The sequence below is a fragment of the Typopeltis vanoorti genome, chromosome 3 (genome assembly GCF_054136105.1).
Source record: "Typopeltis vanoorti isolate ZY-2024b chromosome 3, IOZ_Tvanoo_1.0, whole genome shotgun sequence".
In the NCBI taxonomy this organism is placed as follows: Eukaryota; Metazoa; Arthropoda; class Arachnida; order Uropygi; family Thelyphonidae; genus Typopeltis; species Typopeltis vanoorti.
Window position 1 is genome coordinate 171,224,563 of NC_143551.1, and position 19,868 is coordinate 171,244,430.

The window sequence follows — 19,868 nt, forward strand, 5'->3', positions numbered from 1 at the left end:
AAGCGCATGAAAGAGTTACCATTAAGTAGGAATACTATTAAAGACAGAGTTATATCAATGAATACTAGTATAGAAAATCAAATACAACAAGACTTGAACTCATGCGATTGTTTTTCCATTTGTATATCGACGAAACTACAGATATTACGTCATAAGCTCGATTGGCTATTATTGCAAGGTATGTTCACGGTGATTCTATGCACGAGGAATTGATAAAGTTAGAAAATTTACCTGAAAACACGACAGGTAAAGACACATGCGACTGCGTTGTTAAAGTGTTCCGTGAAAAACAGATTTATCGAAAATATTTTCGATTACAACTGATGGTGCGCCTAATATGGTTGGCCGTAATGTCGGTTTTATCAAACAATTTACAAAATATGTTGGTTATCCCCTGGTTTGTTTCCATTGTATTATACATCAGGAGACACTGTGTGCGAAATCAGGCTTAAAGGATTTGGATGATGTGATGAGAATTGCAAAGGTAACTAATTTTATTGCTGCCAGGGCTTTAAACAAACGAGAATTAATTCACTTTTAAGCGAAGTTGAATCAGTGTACAATGGTCTATTAATGTACAATAATATTCGATGGTTGAGTCGTGGCCAAGTACTTGAACGGTTTGTTGAATGTTTAAATGAAATTAAATTATATTTAAATACGAAGGGCATGGAGCACGAATTTTCTTAGTTGAATGATTCTGCTTGGCTCAGTAACTGATGTTTTTCACAGAGATTTTTCATTGTACCTGAATGAACTTAATATACAATTGCAAGGTTTCAGAAAATCTGTCGATGTTATGTTTGGCACGATCAGGAGCTTTGAGAATAAACTCAAAATATTTCAACGTGATCTTAGATCACGTTGAAATATTTTCTTCTAGGATCTAAGATATAAAATCATCCTAGTGAAGGAACTACAGAAGCAGATAAATACAATACGCTTCTCCATGAAATGATAACCTACTGCTCTCGGTATAGAAATACGGATTCATTTAAAAACTTTGTTTCACATAACCAGCAACAGAGAGAGAGAGAGAAAAAAAAAATGCTGCAACAATAAAGACATAACAAATAATTACTCACGTTTGCTATTGTCTCCGTATAGACGAAAGAAAGACCTAGGTTCGAATTCCGTTATAGACGCGAATAACATTTATAAGTGTTTTTTCATATGAAGAGGAGTCAGCGGGTCTCATAAGGTGATGGCAGAGTTTTCTCTTCACGAAAACGGATTTTTTTTCGGTCCTACAAAACAGGCAAACCGGTCAGTTTTGAGAGAAACTTCCACCTGAATTCCAAACCACAACCATATATTCCTATTATAATCTCTTCACTTGTTATATAGGAATCTTCGGATATATGGTATTAATCCGATAGCTGTTCATTTAATCAAAAAATAGACAGTAGTATATAAGTAAAACATGAGTGTTATTAATTAAGTGAAACAGTAAATAATAAATCGCTATATTTATTATTCACTTAACTATTAAAAAAAAGAGAGTGTAAAGTATGAATCTCGATAATTCACGAGTTTGTGTAATTATCGTCCCAGATATGCTTGTCTCCTGATAAAGGCAGATTTTTTTACTATTTATTTTTTTTATTTTTAGCAACCGTTTATTATTTTCTAAGGAAAGTACGAGTATATAAAATAAAGTATTATCATTGGGGTGGAACTGTAATAGAAAAAAAATGTGATCTAATACTCTTTTTTTTTGTAATTGAAAATTTATGAATAGGAACTATCATTGCTGGATGGTTAAAGATGTGTGGCGGCTGAAAAAAACTATTTGAACGTTGCTAATCAAGTAGGAATTAGAGTTTGCGGTATCCTTTATGTTACTTTTGGCAAAGTATATAATATTTTTTTAAAACAAATAGAGAGCGAGGGGCAACGGTCCGCGTTCTAATTGATAGATTCTACTTTAGTGCATGCCCAAAACGGGTCTGTTAACCATTCCTCTTAAGTAGCTGTTTGCTATCTCTCTCTCTCTCTCTCTCCCTCTCTATGCTGGATTGTGTTCTTGGGTTCCCGAAGCTCCCCCTCCCCCGAAAAAAAACACATTAAAAATGACAACCCATTATTTATTTATTTTGCATAATAAATTTAATATAATATGTATTTACATTAATTTTGTTCGATTTTTATTGCTGCAGAGTAAGTTTTTTTTTTTTAAATTTATTTATTTTAAAATTTAAACCACACATCGGTGCCGCGTGTGGCCATCATTAAAACTTACTTCTTTGTGGTAGATTATGGCAATGATTTTACATAAGAGTTCCGTAGCCATCCTAGCCAGTTCGTATTACGCTCTTTTCATACTGTAGTCGATGTTTTGGTAAATAGATAAATGCTGAAAGCCATGCTCACTTAGGAAAAAAAGAATTTATTTTTTGTGTGTGTGTTGGGGGGGGGGATGCGGAAACTTGAGTTAGAACACTGTCCTAACTCAAGTTTCTGTCGTCTTCCTTCTTGGCCTTTTCGCCTCAATTTTCATTTTATACATTCTTATTGGTATTCTTTCTGAATTTATTCTCATTTTATCTCCAGACTGAGTTACGTAAAATACGGAGTTTACAAGCATTTCTTGTAAACTTTCTGGTCCCAACTATTCCTAATATCTGTTTTTATTCTATATTTCCTTCTTTTTTTTTTGCCAGTATTGTCCTCAGAACTTTATTTGCGTTGCTTGTATTTTACTTATGGCCTTTTTTGTTGGCCTTCATGTCTCTGCTGCATAAGACAAATTGGGCAAAAATAACTTCAGTTAATCAAAAGCATACAGCTTAGTAGGATCTCATGTCGCAAAGTAAGACTACTTACATTGCTAAAAAAAAGCTTTGATCTAATGAAATCCTCCCCGATATCCCCAAATATAAACTTCCATTATTAAAAAAGTACACTTCCCAATTATTTGAAGTTTTCGCTTCTCTTCAATATTTGCTCAACACCGCTAATTTGTACATTATATCTACGATTTAAGACCATGCTCTGACTCTTTTTATTATTAATATGTAACACATAGTTCTTCGATACACTGTTCCGTTTATCCAGTTTTTCCTTCTGTAGCTCTTTTGAATGTGACCATATCATCACATCATCTGTAAACACAGCCAGCTATTTCTCTTTTCTGGTCGTTAACAGTGTCTAGCTAGGACACCAATATTCATCACCTCAAAGAACAAGCTTGGTGGCCGAGCGGTTAGCGTACCCGCTCTCCAACCAACAGGCTGGGGGTTCACCTATACTGCCGTAGTCATGTAGGTTTCGATTATCTTTAGGTGGAAGATAATCATCGGCCGGTATGAGATCACCCCTCCACTTACAGATACTTGAAGTGGCTTGAAAAAAATTCCATGATTTGATCTCTAGAACAGGATTTCCAGACTATGTAAATAAATAAATAACTACAATAGATATATAAATTGATAAAAACAGAAAAAAAAATCCTTAGTCCACCCACAGTACAAAATGTACCATTAGATTTGCATATAACCTTTCGTGTTTGTGTGTGAACAACACACACACACACACACACACACACACACACACACACACAAAAATAAAAAACAGCAATGGTTCAAAAACAGATATTCTTGATCGTAACTATGTTTTTCTTTTCCTAATCCTAATATTTTACAGACTTTCTCAGACTTTTACCCGTTGAAACCAATTAAAGACTGTCCGAATCTAGAAAAACTACAGTTGGACTTTACCTAAATTCCAGTCTCTCTCTCTCTCTCTCTCTCTCTCTCATTTCCCTTATAGGAAAAATCTAATCAACTGTGGATTTTTCTTTTCTAACACCAAGCTGTCTTCTCTTAGACCTGCGATTTTATCCCTTATTGTCGTTACTATCATCCTTTCATAAATCTTTCCATAGCGACAAACTATTATTCGTCTGTAGTTGCTACATTACCTCCTTTATACTGTATGGCGCAAAAAAAAAAAAAAAAAAAGTACCGAACTTCAAAACCCCCTTCAGTACACGCGCTATGAGATTATGCCCTTCGACTGCATGCATTAATACAAGAGCACGTGTAAACTTATGGCATTACATTTATCTGTAGCAATGGTGTTGACGCTGGAAGAAAAGACAATAATGTTGAGCATTATTTGCGTTCATACGGAGTTGGTAGAGCAAGTGATCCAAGTCTACGACATGTTTATGAGTAGTTTGTCCTTCGTTTCCGTAAGCGTGCCACAAGCATCAGTATCATCATTGTCGGAACCTCTTAATCGAGAGGTTCCGACTTACCGGGAGTGTTTTGCGCAATGCAAAGGGAAATCGGGGAGATCACGAACACGCCCGTGATTCTCATATGAGAATCACCAGCGTGTGCTGCAGCAAGTGTTAGTCTCCAAAACACAGTCAACGCCGAACAGCCGTAAAACTCGGGATACCAAGGCGGTCACTACAGAGAATCCTTTAGGAATTGGGTGCCTTTTTCGTACGTCATTCAGGTGGGTCAGTGTTTAACTGCAACGGATATTAAGCTGCAAGGCGGGAATACTGTGCACGCATGCTGGCCTATGTTTATGAAGAGCCATCCTTTCTCCATAATGTCCGGTTCTCGGACAGAGCGCATATCCATCTAAGCTGTCATATAAACAGACGAACCTGAAGGTTTCTTAGTTTCTCGACATCACAGCGAGGTCACCGGATGGCGTGCGGTTTCTGTCCATGGCATAAATGGGCTCTACTTCATTGAAGAGGGCGGTGTAACCGTGACCTTAAATAGCGAACGCTACATCTTAAATGTGTTGATTCTGTTCACCCAGGATTTGCATAGGAGCCTGGGTGAACAGGATATGTCGTGCAAAAAAAAAACAAACATTTCGTGCACAGGTATTCCAACAAGACGGAGCAATCTGTCAGGCATCACCTGGTTCTATTTATCAAAACACTTTCCTGAGAGGCTCATTTTGAGATTCACAAAATTCTCATATCCTTCATTCTCTTGATCTCACATAATTTGATACCTTCGTATCGGGTATATTGAAGGAATGGGTATTCCACCACGACCGGCCTTCAAACCTTGATGAACTAAGGGATAATATTGCACTATATGTCCAGCAGATGTCCCAACCCTTTTCTCGAAGATGACAGAAAACCTGCGAATGTGCTACGAAACCTGCCTTGAAAGACAAGGTACCCCATTTCGAGCACGTAATCTACCGTCGTTAATGCTTTATTCGACCAATATTTCGCCGATAGTTGTGGATGTACATATCGTCATGTGGAAGCATATTTCCTTGTTAATAAACCCATTTACTCCTTAACATATATCGTTGTAGTTATTCAATTCTTTTGCGCCATACTGTATATGGGGATTATTGTTCCAATATATAAAGGAGGTCATAAAGGGAGTGTAGTAACAGGAATAGAGGAATAATGTTATTCCTCTATGGATAAATAACATTATTTTCTGTAGTTACTAATAGATGGTCCAATCATCAGGTATTACCTTCTTTCTTCAGATCAATCTAAAGATGCCATTTCAGTTCTGAATTAGTAGAAGATTGATCACTTCAACAAGCAAATCATCTCTCCAAATGATTTTCATGCTCACAAATCTTCATCTTACTTCATCAACCTTTGCCAGACTTGTTGTTTCCCTATTATCTTTTTCACCTCAATATACATTTCAGTTTATTTCACTATTGCATTAGTCTTAGTGTAACAGCTCTCTAAAAAAGTGCTTTACATTAGCCTAATCTTTCCTCCGGTAGTCGTGTGATTTCCATCTCCATTTATTAAAAAAAACTGGTTACTCATTTCTTCTTTTTCATTAATCAGTATTACAGTTCCTTGTTCCCATTAAGATTTTCCTCCAACTTAAGTGTAAATTCAATCCAGCTTTGTGCATTACCTTTTTTATTTTATTTTATTTATTTTAGTTTATTTACTTTTTGCGTGGCTCTTTCCCTCATTATAAAATATTCTATCATCATTTGATCTAGTGGTTATGAATTTTTGAAAAATTTCTTCTTATTATTTTTTCATAACTACATATTTGGCCATCATTCCACCAGCGTTTAACTCAATGGGCCTCGTGCTTGATGAGAAACTCAAATTCTTCTTTTATCCAAGTCAGTTTTAACATCCCAGGCTTAAACTGTCTTTTTTTTTTTCAAACCATTTATGAGACAGATAGCAAAGCTTTACTCTTCATGACTTCCCTACTCCATTCTTTATCAAGAATGAAGTAATCTGTTATTAATTTTGTTCATTATCTCAACTACACGTTGTAATTGTGGCTTTGTCTTTTCTCAAAGTAAATCTTTCCTGTTTTAAGATCATTTCTGTTGCAAAAATCTAATAACCTTTGTCCTTTGTTTCATTGACTAAAGTTAATGATCTAATTTTTTCTAATCCTGCTCTATCGTCTCCAATTTGTGAATTAAGATCTCATAAGAAGGTTATACTCTTATCTTGAGTAATTCGCTTCAGTAGTTCCTCAAATATGGTATTTTCCACAATATCTATACCTTAGGGTGGTGCGTATAATTATACCAGAATAAGTGAGAGATTTGTTCTTCCATTGCATTCAAATAGAGGCCTCGTTATCCTCTCACTAATTCCATCACACTATAAGTCTGTCATTTATTTCTTTACTGATATGACCCACACCATTCTGACTAATCATCAACTCCTTTACAAAACAACTCTTCTGTTAAGTTCCTCTTTCGTTGTTTTCCATTTTGTCTAACTCACGCTGATTGCGCCTCCATTGTAATATACAGTAACCAATCATCTTATACCTGTAAATGCCAATATGTTCAGTATTCCTATTCTCAGTTTTCTTTCCATTCAGGTCGTTTACCATTTAAATTAATCCAGCTTTGATTCGTTTTTTTAATCTGTAAATAAATGCATTATCGGCTTGCTTGGCCTATCACAGCTTCAGCAGAACTCCGTTCCAGAAGTTTAGGGTTCCTAATTACTTTTCATTGATCAAGAATCGCTCTACTAATTTCGTACGGCCTCACACGTCCTTTCGGCTCGATCGTGGGATTGGATTTTGTGAGGCAATTATATATATATATTGCACATGTTTCCACACTTCCGTAGCTCGGATGATTTTCTGTTGTAAACACAAACCCTTTCTTCGAAATATCGATCAGTTCTTGAGACGGAATGATTTTCTTGTGGAAAGCCAAATTTCTTCATCCTTCCGATACGTGGAAAACCGACTTCTCAGCTGATAAGAAATCACGATTACCTAGCATATCATTATAAAAATTAGGAATTTTTATGAAAAGCTAAAAAATCATAAAAAAATTTATGAAAAGCTAAGTTACTTGGACATACAGCCCACAGGGAAACGAAATGAGAATGTATGATACACTTCCAGGATTGATAAAGTTACTGATAATTGACTGTCTTGAAGAATGTCTATATGCAGGATCTGTCTCAGAAAAAAAAAAAAAATAAATAATATATATATATATATATATATATATATATATATTAACGAAAATAACTTATATGACTATATAGCCAAATGATAAAACAGAAAATAACTAATTTGTTTCCAAGACTAAAGTTCTAAATTTTTAGCGGATTGCTCATATTAGAATGAATTCGCGGACTAGTTGCGTTGTTGTTCTTGTGCCGCGATCTCGTGCGCGCGAGGACGTGGTTTCGAGACCGCCATAACTGAATAGCAAAGGAGTATCAGAAAGGTTGTGGCTGAGGTTACGTTAAGGTAAACCTGATTTAGTGCAGTTTCTGCTGATTTAGGATTTTTTTTTTCCCTAGTTCATCATAAATGTGTGTGTGTGTAAATTCTTCTTCTTATTGTGCTATCTTCTATCGAAGGTCAGCGACCATCTTGGCGAACAAACTGCGCTCTTGTGCTAATCTGAGCAGTTGTGCACTGCTCTTTCCTGTCCACGTCTTGATGTTGTCAAACCATGATATTCTTTTTCTTCCTCTAGTTCCTTTGCCATCAATTCTTCCTACCAAAATAGTTTGTGTGTAAATTAGTATTAGAGAAATACTACAAAATTAGTGAACATTTTAAGCAAGTTGTAATAGACTGTTTATAATTTGAGATAACTTTTCAACTTCCTCTCTTTTTAATTCTCAGGCAAATCGACGGCATTGCACCGACTTTTGCAAAAAAGCCGGCCATTAGACAAGAGGACGATGGCCGCCGCCTTCTCTTCGAGTGTCGAATACTTGCCGATCCGAAACCCGTAGTGTCATGGTACCATGATGGAACTCTGGTTGAAGCCAAAGGTCGACATAAGGTGAGAAAATTATTTTATTAATTTCACATTTTGATAACCTGTTTAAAATTCGAACCACAAAAACATTGCGTATGTTTAAAAGTATCTAGAATGAATGTATATTCTTTGTTGAATAAGTTATGGAATTGTCCGTTTTAGAGTTAACGACATATTTTAGTCGTCACAAATGGCTTGTACTTCTCTGTAAAGCAGACAGATATCCTGCCCTACGATCATCAGAATAAATAAGTGGTTTATTCGTTCGTATCATTGGAACCCAAAAATGTGAGGGTTCCGCTTTCAAGGAATGCCTCCGAAGCTTACACCAAAATTCTCAGCAATCTGATATAGAAATGATCAAGGAGGAGAGCGAGGCTACAGAACTTCAGATTAGTGGTAGGAAAATATGAAACGAGCTGAAATCTTGGTTATTATGGAGGGACAGCCATACATAAACTAGACATCGGCTCAACAAGCAACAGGTGCAGACTACATCGGCGTAAAAAAGAAAAAAAAAACGTCGTCACTAGTTCTTAAGGCTTTAGAACATGGGCGTCAAACTCGCGGCCCGCATGCGACCCGCGACGAATATTTTTGCGACCCAGCCAAACGTTTGCCAATGAAAGTGATTACTACATATAGCCGTGTTGCATGCATTTCCTTTACACGCAGGTGAATCATTTCCCCCACTATTTCTACCAGCCGATTATATACCTACTATCACGTGCCAGTGCCACACCCACCTCTAGTCGTCGGTCTTGTTTGGTGTGCGTAACAGGAAATATTTCGCTTTCGGTGAACAAGAAAAATAAGTTTATTTACGTTACGCTTATTAATTTGTGCAGTTATTTAGTGTCTTGTAAGTTGATGTTCGAGAAAAAATATCAGTTTTTATTAAAATATTCAGCATGTCCCTATCGAAACCAAGTGATAGTAATAAACGAAAAATTGCTGACGAACATCGAAATTTCCAAGAAAAGTGGGAATTGGAGTATTTTTGCTGTGAAGTAAAAAATAAAATAATCTGCTTAATATGTAATAATGTTATCAGTGTACCAAAGTTATACAACATTAATCGTCACTATGAACACCATAAATCAAAATATGATAATTACGAGGGATTAATGAGACAAGAAAAGTTGAAAGAGCTCAAGTCGGGACTGAAAAAATAACAGTTCATGTTTACTGAAGTATCACCAGAAAGTGAAGCGGGGTGCATGCAAGCTAGCTAAACACTCGATACCTTTTACTGAAGGTGATTTCATTAAGGAATGTCTAATTAAAGTTGCAGAAATTATTTGTCCTGAAAATATGAAGACTTTTCAAACAATCTCTTTGTCTCGAAATACAGTTGCGGAAAGAATTACTGATTTGGACGACAATTTAAGTTCAGATCAAAGCAAAATCATCTAGTTTCGAAGCTTTTTCCATTGCCTGCTGACGAGAGTACGAACATTGAGGGCGTTGCTCAATTAGCTTGTTTCTTCGTACTTGCGACACGAATTTCAACATTTTTGAGGAATTATTAGAACTAGTACCAATGCATAACACTAGTACAGGACAAGATATATTTAATTGTGTTTTTGAACTGCAAAAGTACAATCTACCTCTGTCAAAATTAACTTCTGTAGCTACAGATGGAGCTCCTGCTATGACCGGAAAAAACAAATGGTTTCGTGGCATTACTGCGGAAAAAAAAAAAAAAAGTGAAATTTATGACGGATCCAAGATTCATCATACGCATTGCATTATACATCAAGAAGTATTATGCGCGAAAGTAATAAACATGGAAAACGTGTTGACATCTATCAAAAAAATCATTAATTTCATAAAATTTCGAGGCTTAAATCAGTGACAGTTCTCTGCTTTCTTAAGTGAATTAGACAGCGAATATTCCGGTTCGTCCTACTATACCGAGGTACGCTGGCTATCCTGCTCCAAGATTCTTAAACAATTCTGGGACTTGAAAGAAGAAATATGTCAGTTCTTAATAACTAAAAATCAAGACAAAAGTCTGTTTTTTGACACAGTGTGGTGGCAAGATTTATCCTTCATGATTGTTATAACAAAAACACTTAAATCATATAAGTTTAAACTGCAAGGAAAAGATCAGATCATTACGAACATGTGTGACCAAATTAAGGCATTCAAATGTAAACTAGTTCTTTGGGAAAAGCAGTTGAAAAGTGAAGGTTTAACGCACTTTCCGACATGCAACACGAACAAATCAAGTTTAAGTGAAACTGCATCGTATCAAAAATACGCAGGAAAAATTGTAAGCCTCAGAACTGAATTAAAATTTATTTTTAAAATTTTTAAAATTTAAAATATTTAAAATTTTGGAAGACAAGTTTTCTTTGTTTTCTTCGATTTTTTCAATTTGAATCAGTAACTAATCAAATGCAAATGGAGGTAATTGAGATCCAGTGCGATTCAGATTTGAAGGCAAAATTCAGTGAAGTTGGCGTGCCTGGATTTTACAAATAATTACCTGCCAGGTTTAAAAATACTCGAAAATTCGCATATGAAATTATATCCATGTTTGAAAGTACTTATCAGTGTGAGCAGTTTTTACAATTATGAAGGGAAATAAGTCTCCTGTCAGATCCAGAATTCACCTTGGATCAGTTTTTAAAGTAATCACTGCTAACAAGATTTCCCCCGAAGTAGGAAAGATAGTAGCAGAGAAGAGATGCAAGTGTCAGGGAGAAAACATTAATTCGTTGTTCTTGTTCTTTTTTTATACTGTACTTTTCAAAATAAACCTGCGTTTTTATGAAAATTGAAGTTTTTGTTTTTTGCGGCCCTCGTTTATTTGGCTCGTGTTTAGCCTTTGAGTTTGACATGCCTGCTTTAGAAGGTCCGTGATATGGAGCAAGGAATCATGGTGCAGACTTTTTTCGGGCTTGCGAGCAAGTGTGTGTGTGTGTGTGTGGCTGATGTTAATACTATGGCGTATCATTGCAGCTGTAACGCTAGATTGTGGAAAAGTAATCACCGTTACTATTTCTCCTGGTACAGATTTGACTCTTTGATTTTAGCGTTTCAAATGATGAACGGATGCTGCAGGACATACGACACTTTTAGATAAGGCAATGCTTTCTACGATGTTGCAGGTTTATGAAAACGACTCGTGTCTTTTTTTTTAATCCAAACAATTCTCCATGTCGTACTGCACGTGCCATTGCAACATTGTTTGTGAATAATGCTGTGGAAAAACTTTACTGGCTTTCACAGAGTTAACGATCTTAACCCAACAGAAAACCACTGGCCTAAAATGTAACGACTGTGAAGGCCAGACGAGTGGATCTAGCAATTGTACATGGCCTTGGTGGTCATGTTAATGGAAGAATTTTTCAAAATACCTCTAACGTGACACAAATTGATGGTGAGTAATTCTGATCATTGCCAAAGGATGGCCATATATGCCTGTGAAGTTATGTTTAGTTGAGATTTCTTTAAAATGCAGTACTGTCCCTAGGACCGGCCTTCTCTATAAAGGGACCCGAGTGCCAGAAACCTTTTGGGGGCCCTAAAATATTTTTCAAAGGTAAAAATTAAAGGATTCGAAATAAACGTATTGTAAAACCTCTTAACTGCAAATGATTTTGGCATAGTAAAACAAAAAAACACATTCGAAATATGACAGGTTAACATAACGTTTACTGAACACAAAACAAAAGTATTAAATAATTAAAATAAATAAATATTTAACACAAACAAAAGTAACCCGGCTCACCAACTAGCGCACAAAAACTATTTACAATTAATTATTGTTTAAAGTAATAAAAAAAAAATAGGTTTACTATTTAGGGACCTAGTTTTACTAACACTTATATAGCTTAATATGTATTTATTTAAATATGCGATTTTGTTTTGCTATGTCATTAATCATTTCCGAAAAATTATAATTTTTGGCAATTTCCTTTTCGATGCTTAATATAGCAAGTGCATTTAAGCGTTCTTCGCACATACTTGACCGAAAATAATTCTTCATCAATTTTAATTTGCTAAAAGAACGCTCTGCACTTGCTATTGTAACTGATAACGTAAAGAAAATTTTCAATACAGTTAGTGCATTTGGAAATAGTTCATTATAACTATTATTTAATATATATTGCAATATGTTTTGTGCGTTATTTACATTTTTTTGGTCCAAGATCAATTCTCGTAACAAATCAATTTCCTGGATTAAGTCTTCATTTACATCTTTACTATAATATTTAACAAAATCCCTTAAGCGGTTTTCTAGTTCATTTTTTTCTAATGTTTTTATATCAGTGATTAATTTAAAATACGAAATAACATTGGGTATATTTTTAAATCTCTCATCTATTTGTACAATAACAGTATCAGTCACAACGTTGAAAAAGTGACATCTAAATTCCTCTACCAGGTTTAGTAAAACTTCATCTTCTGCTAGTTCAGAAAATAATCTTTTTCTTTTTCGAATTCTTTTTTCAGGGAAGTTTTCGGAAATATTGAAGTTTCGTGCTATCATTTTTGCATCGTCTAAAAATGTGTTAAATTTTGATCTTAAATTTTGGATTTCATTTTTAATTTTATTCACTAAATTAAAAGCAGAGTCAAGAACAATTGTTTTTGCTTGAAATAGTCTGTTGATACTATTAATTTTTGACAATACTGTAAACCACACAGATAATCTTAAAATAAATGGCATTTCTTGTAATGAATCTAGTAGACTTTTAACTTTGGATACTGTGTTATCGTTAATTGCACCAATAAATTCTTCCAAGGCATTATAAGTTTGTTCAAACTGTATACACTGCTTTGACTGCGCCTATTTTGGCTTCCCATCGAGTATCACATAATGGTTTAAGCGTAATATTTAAATACTTTTGTATAATTTCCCACCTTTTTGTAGATGCAGAAAATACACAGTATAAACGTTGCAATATTCCGAAAATTTTTTACAGTATATACTACTGGAAGCAGCATCACAAATTATCAAATTAAAAGATTGTGATAAGCAAGGTACATAAATTGCATCATGAGGGTTTAAACTAATTATTCTAGATTGTACGCCTTTATATGTTCCCTTCATATTGCTACCGTTGTCGTATGCTTGTCCTCTACAATTCATAATATCTAAATCAAGCTCACCTATTCTTTTTCAAAGCGAATTTGCTAGTCCTTCACCAGTCACATCAGTTACTTCAATAAATCCTATAAATGACCCATTCATAATTAATTTTTTGTCTACAAAATTTACATATCTAATAATTATTGAAGTTTGTTCCTTGTGAGAAATACCAGGAGTACAATCCATTTGGATACTGTAATATATGAATGCTTTTATATCGTCTTTAATTTTATTAAGGACTTCATTACCTAATGTAGCAATAATTTCCTCTTGAAATCTATGCCAAATGATGCACAATTCTTTTTTTTTTTTCGTATTTTTAATTCTGTTTACATGATCCATTAGCACAGGATCATATTTACTTAATAATTCTATTAAACTTAAAAATTTTTCATTATTCGGCGTTCCTATTGTTTCATGGGATCCTCGAAATGACAGATTACTTCTTGCTAAAAATAGAATTACATCTACAATTCTTTGTAATAGTAATTTTAGACGTTCCGTTTCTTTATTTATATTAATTTGATTTGTTCTGTCAACAGTCGAACATGAATTAAGCCTTTTTAGTAATTCTTGCAAAGCAATAGAAGAATTGAAGTGACCAACAGAAAGCTCATGATCTCGAATTACAGATGACAGTTTTCTCCATTTATTAAAACCATATATAAATCGTGTTGATTGATCTTTTTCTCTTCTTTTGGAAAATAATACACAACAAAAGCAAAATACTGAGTCTTGAGCTTTTGAGTAAACTAACCAGCTGCGAAGCTGAGTTTCACCATTTGGCATTTTTTATTTTATTTATTTTTTTAATAGTACGATGTACAAAATGACCTACCTTCAACATTCTTAACAAATGCGTCTTGATGATGTGTTTAGGTCCGGTTTTAACACAAAATAATCCAAATTTATCAGTTATAATATTTGGCCACAAATCTGGATCATTTATATTCACTTGATCACCATCGTTATTATTGTTTTCGTCGTTATTTGCTGTATCCAAAACGTTTGTATAATCAGACGCGTCTTTTTCGACGAAGCCCACAGTTTCTACATTTTCGTTGAAAAGTTGTGTAGCTTGTTTGGAGTTTTCTTCTTCAGTTGAAGTTTGAATCGCAACTGCTGAAGTCGTAGCAATTTCGTTGTCAGATTTATTTTGTAGCCATGAAAACAAATCTACGTGTGACTTTTTGAGATTTTGCTTTTCTTTTTTCTGATTTCCTTTTTTGACACCCAGAGGGATACTTTCTTGGCATGGACATTATGGGTTAGGCTTTGCCTGTCGAATAAGTAAATAATATTAAATATTTTTATCCCATGAATTAACAAAAAGTTAAATATGTACATACTTTTTACAATATTACAAAATTTTAGAAACACTCAAGGAACGTGTTTATTTTTTTCGTTTGTTTACTTCAGTGCATCAGTTTCACCCTTATCTATCACTATCAACTGAGTAAAAATTAACGTAGTTGAGATCTAATCACGTGCAGACAACACTTCATAATTCTGAATATTGATAATGAATTTCACATAGCTTTAAAAATAACACCGTATTTATTGGAATATAACTGGTCCTCGCGTATAACTCGCACCCCTGATTTTACTTTGCGAAAAAAAGAAATTGAAAAGTTTCGCGTAAACTCGCACAGAAAAAAAAAGTTTAATCACGTTCACCTCATGCAATGGTGACTCGCTTCCCGTGGTAAACCACGCGCCTTCCATACTAGCCAATACGTCTGCAGACGCCAGTAAAAGCAGGTCTTTTTATTGTATCACTGAATAAGGTACAAACATTTGCAGTCTGTGTAATATATTTCTCAACAAATAGTGCAATTAGAGACAGCTGGGATAAAGGCACTAACTAATGAATCGCATGTCCCTCCCACCCAAAACTATGCTATTTAGCCACAAACAAAACCATATGCTGCACTGGCAAACACTAAAAACTAAATGTGTGGGAGTGTCCCTCCAGCTCAAATGCAGAGCAACAATAAAAATCAACAGAAAGTGTTAAAATTCGTAAACATGTTAAAATTAGGAAATATATATAGTGAATTCAATATCTAAAAGTGTCATAACACTTTTAGATATTGAATTTGGTTGAAGAGAATTAGCATTTCAATTCAAAAATTGTCTGCTGACTTTTATCTTTGACTCGCGCGATCTTCATATATGCACATGTCTTTACTGGCCTGGTACCATAGCTGTCTGTTCAATCAGGCATTCGTGAAGGATTATTCATTAAGTATCTCAAGTCTTGTAAATTACTGCTAATTTTTGCTTGAAATAATGGGAAAGCAGATGGTGCTATTTGGGTAGGACGCACACAACGAAACTGCTCTCTAGGCAGGAAATAGCAATTGCAATATATGCGGGGATTTTACGAAAAAAACTGAAAACTTTAGTTTCCGAAATCAATGAAAAGGAAATTTCCTTTTATATCTAATAAGTTAAACATATTAATTGACAATAAATACTTCCAATCCATATTTTAATGACTTACGATTTAATAAAATCCAAATACACTTTAGAAAACGGATACGTTCTTTACGAAACATGAAAAGATATATCAAATGATGATAAAGGAGTCACGCCACGTCTGGATGCCCGACGAATAATGCAACAACTGAATTGGACAAAACTTGTACATCAGTATATCGTGGAGATATATTGATGGCTTGGAAATAGGATGTTTGTTTCTAGTTTTCTTATTATTATGAAACAGTTGGTAGAGTTTAATTAATTATTGCATTTTTATTTGGTATAGCTGTACTTAATAAAAATGTATTATATTAAGTTAAAATATGTGTCAGCGAAGATGTTTGAAATGTATTTTTTTATTTAATTATTTTTTAAGATGAGCCCTGGGTTGCGTGCCGGAAAAAAAAAAAAAGTCATTGGCGTGCCACGTTTGGCAGGCATACGAGCCAAATGATATAAATGTGTAACAGATTAGAAAAAAAACTAATGATGAATCAGGCATTTTAGGGTAAAAATGAAATCGTGTTTGTTAATTTTTATACACTACATAAGCGCATCAAAACGGTTAAGCAAAAACCCTAATATAATAGAGAAACACAGAGATATTATTATTACCGGGGGCCCTAAAATCCTGTCGATGAAATCCCTTTAGTTATAAGCAAAATTAGAAGAAGAAAAAAAAATTAAAAATACGTTTTCGCAAACGTGTACCGATTGTGCCCAGTCGATCGTGGGACCCGGGTGCATTGCACCCATCGCGCCCCCCAGATGGTCGGCCCTGATTGTCCCAGTACGTATTTCAGCACAGTACTTCGATGAACATCCATTATTATGACAGTGCAAACATGTCTGTGTCACAGGCTACTGGTTGCTTGGTAGCTACATTCTGTTAAGCTAATGGCGATTTTCAGCTGTTTCTGCAAATACTGGGCCTGCTTTAAAAGCACGTAACTAATCGTTTTGTTTTTTTGTAATAGATAATTTATTTACTTTATAAATGTTTTATTATTGTTATGTATATTGCATATATTTTATGTGTTATATATAAAATACACATATATTAAGTGCATATATATATAATGGCAATTCGTCGAACTACAGTTCATCGCAAATGCAATTGATCGACAAAAAAAAAACAATTCAGCGATAATTTTTCCGAATTATGAAAGAATTCATCGAAAGATTAATTTTCTTGAAAACTATTGTTTTTAAGTGTTCGGTAAGAATACCTAACGCCACTCAAGATGTAGAAAACATATTTAGGTAGTCATCGAGAGGTTTTAATTATTTTGTTGTTTTTTACAACATTATTCTGTAAGCGTACCTGCTACCTCACTGTGTAGATTGTGATTTATCTCTAGACAAAAAAGTTCATTTTACCTAACTTTTTCACAACAATGATCAGATTGAAATCAAAACTGAAAAATTTTAATATAGATCTCAACTATAAAATTTCATTAAATTTCGACCAGCTGGAGAGGATTTATTAATATCATTTTGAAACTTCTTTACCAAAATTTTCTAATAAAAATTATTCTGCCGGAACTAAAACTGAACCATAGAAACTTGTGCGTTTTACAAATTCCACATTTGCGCGTATTCGGCTAAGTCAGAGATGTCGACATGCTGTTCCTTTGTAACCCGGAATATAGTTGAACGGAAAACTGGAACGGTTCGACAAATTTTTGTAAAAGGTTCAAATACCAAATCGGAGTAAAATACATCCCATATAACTGGTGTTGGCACGGATGTCACCATACTCATACTATTACTACTACCAATAATAATAATAATTATAATGAAGCCTCCGTAGTTCAGTCGGTATAAACGAAACCCTTAAGTTAGAAAGACCTGAGTTCGAATTCCGTGCATGACGCGAAGAATTTTTATCAGTTCTCTTCAGCTGAAGGTGAGTTATCAGGTCTCATAAAACCCTATCTGGAGATGACAAGGTTTTACTCGCTGAAACTCGAGAATTTCATTCCGCAAACCGGTCCCCATGAACACACACATATCTCCGGACATAAAACACTTACTGGTAAAGAAGACAATGGCAAACCATCTAGTTCTGTAATTATTCCCTAGTAAAATAGCATTCCTAGCACACCAACTATTCGGTTGGGGGAGAGAGGAGGATAAGGGTAATAATAATTAAGATTTTTTACATGATCTTTCCCAGATTGTGTAAAACACACATAAAATATACGAAACGTATATACTGACTGAAAAGAAATCCCTAAAAAAATTGCCACACACGTCTATATAAAGAGAATGTCATGCTAAGCTTCGATTACATCTCAAGTTAATCCATTAAAAACTGCTGTTCTTTTGATAAATAGACTTCACTTCACCTACCTTATAATTCATTTTTCGATGAACTGTTCATTCGAAGATTTGTAGTTTCGGTGAATTGTTGGTTTTGGATGAATTGCTTTTTCGAGGAACTGACTTTCGATTAATTGCGTTTTCGATGAACTGTTTGTTCGATTAATTGTTTTTCATTAAATTGCCATTCGATAAATTCTTTCTACCAGTTGTTTTCGGTGAATTTTCTGGATACCATCTATATTGTTATTATAATTTCAAAGTGAATTATAACATACACTTAGTCTAAGCTTTTTTTTGAAATAAGTCGATAAACAATATTGACTAATGAGTTTCATTTTCGCAATGATGACGAGAATAAACTATAAAGGTTTTTCTTATTAAGTTATTTATTTATTTCAAAGTGCTGATAGCTTTTTAAACACCGAGTAATATATTACTCAATATATATGTGGTTACCATTAAACTTCCGTCCCTCCCTATGAGAGCCATAAAAAATTTTCCGCATTAGGGTCCTGATTTCAGGTGATCACCGAATAACTGAATAGATATATGGGTACGTGTTCCCCTTGGCAAAAATGTTACGAAAACATTCAGCAGCTTAAGATTTTCGATTTTTTCCTCCCATCCCCGTGCAACAGAATTTCATTAGATGAATTTTAATATCTTAGCACTTTTTGCTGACTACCAGGATCTCTTGAACCTCGTTTCCTCCACGGTGTTCTTCGACATGGTATTATTGCCTCATTGTTGCACTATATGTAATAGAAAAAACACTCCTTGGTTAGCGAGAAGTATTTTCTTTTTATTATAGCGTTTTATGAATTCTGCTTTGCTTATCTTAATTCCATATGAAATAATTCATGAAAACTAGGCTGCCTCTATTTCTAGCCTTAGAGTACGCTCGCAGGCACTTGAGTTTATTGTGCTAGATTTTAATATTTTACCACATACGTAGTTATAGTGCTTATGTGGGATCTAATAATTGTGCTACAGTAATCTGAAGATACTAGTTTCAAACCAGCATCTTCAGAATCCAGCCAAATGAAATTGCCGTAATAAAGTTTAGTTTCTTTTGTGTTACTGTAGCGTTCTTAATTATCTTTAAAAACGATGACTATTTTTTATTACTTTTAACTGAAAGAAATCCGGCCAACAGACGGCGTGCAGAAATACTGACACTGTCTCCTGCAAAAATATATGTGGTTACCATTCAACTCCTTCCTTTTCACCTCTTTCTCCTGTTCTTGGCTGATAATTGCAAGAGTGCTTTTTTTTTAACTTCTTAACTTTCCAAACACGATAAAACAACTAGCATCTGGCTTGCTGCCATTACACTACACACTTTGGACTGAGAGTTTGTGAATGAGAAGTTGGCACAACATAGCAGGGGTTGATGCCAGTTTACGGACATGAACTCCTGAGGTGTTTTTTTTTTTTTTTTTTTGCTAATTGTTTATCAAAATTTAACTCATGACGTAAGACCTTGGCGTCAGTTATTTTCTTTGTCAGTAGCTACTTCGGGATGTATTGAATGAATCGTCAGAACTACTGACTGATTTAGCGCTTGTAATACAATCAAAGGTATGGTTTTTTTTTTTTTTTTGTTTTTTCATAAGAATATGCATCGGAATTAGATCGCTGTCTCATACTTATTTTTGTAACAGCAGCAGATCCCCTACTTCTGCCAGCCATATACAGTCTCTGTTTGCTT

General features: G+C 34.5%; 1 protein-coding gene across 5 annotated transcripts in view; it reads left to right on the forward strand.

Annotated features, from left to right (window-relative positions):
• The window catches only part of LOC150108743 (twitchin-like), a 2,666,638-nt gene that overhangs the window by 66,955 nt on the left and 2,579,815 nt on the right, over positions 1 to 19,868 (forward strand). For all 5 annotated transcript variants that reach the window (XM_090390962.1, XM_090390961.1, XM_090390964.1 and 2 more), the window contains one exon: positions 8,100 to 8,262. In XM_090390962.1, coding sequence (XP_090247088.1) covers positions 8,100 to 8,262 — 163 coding nt within the window. The remainder of the gene's footprint in view (positions 1 to 8,099; positions 8,263 to 19,868) is intronic.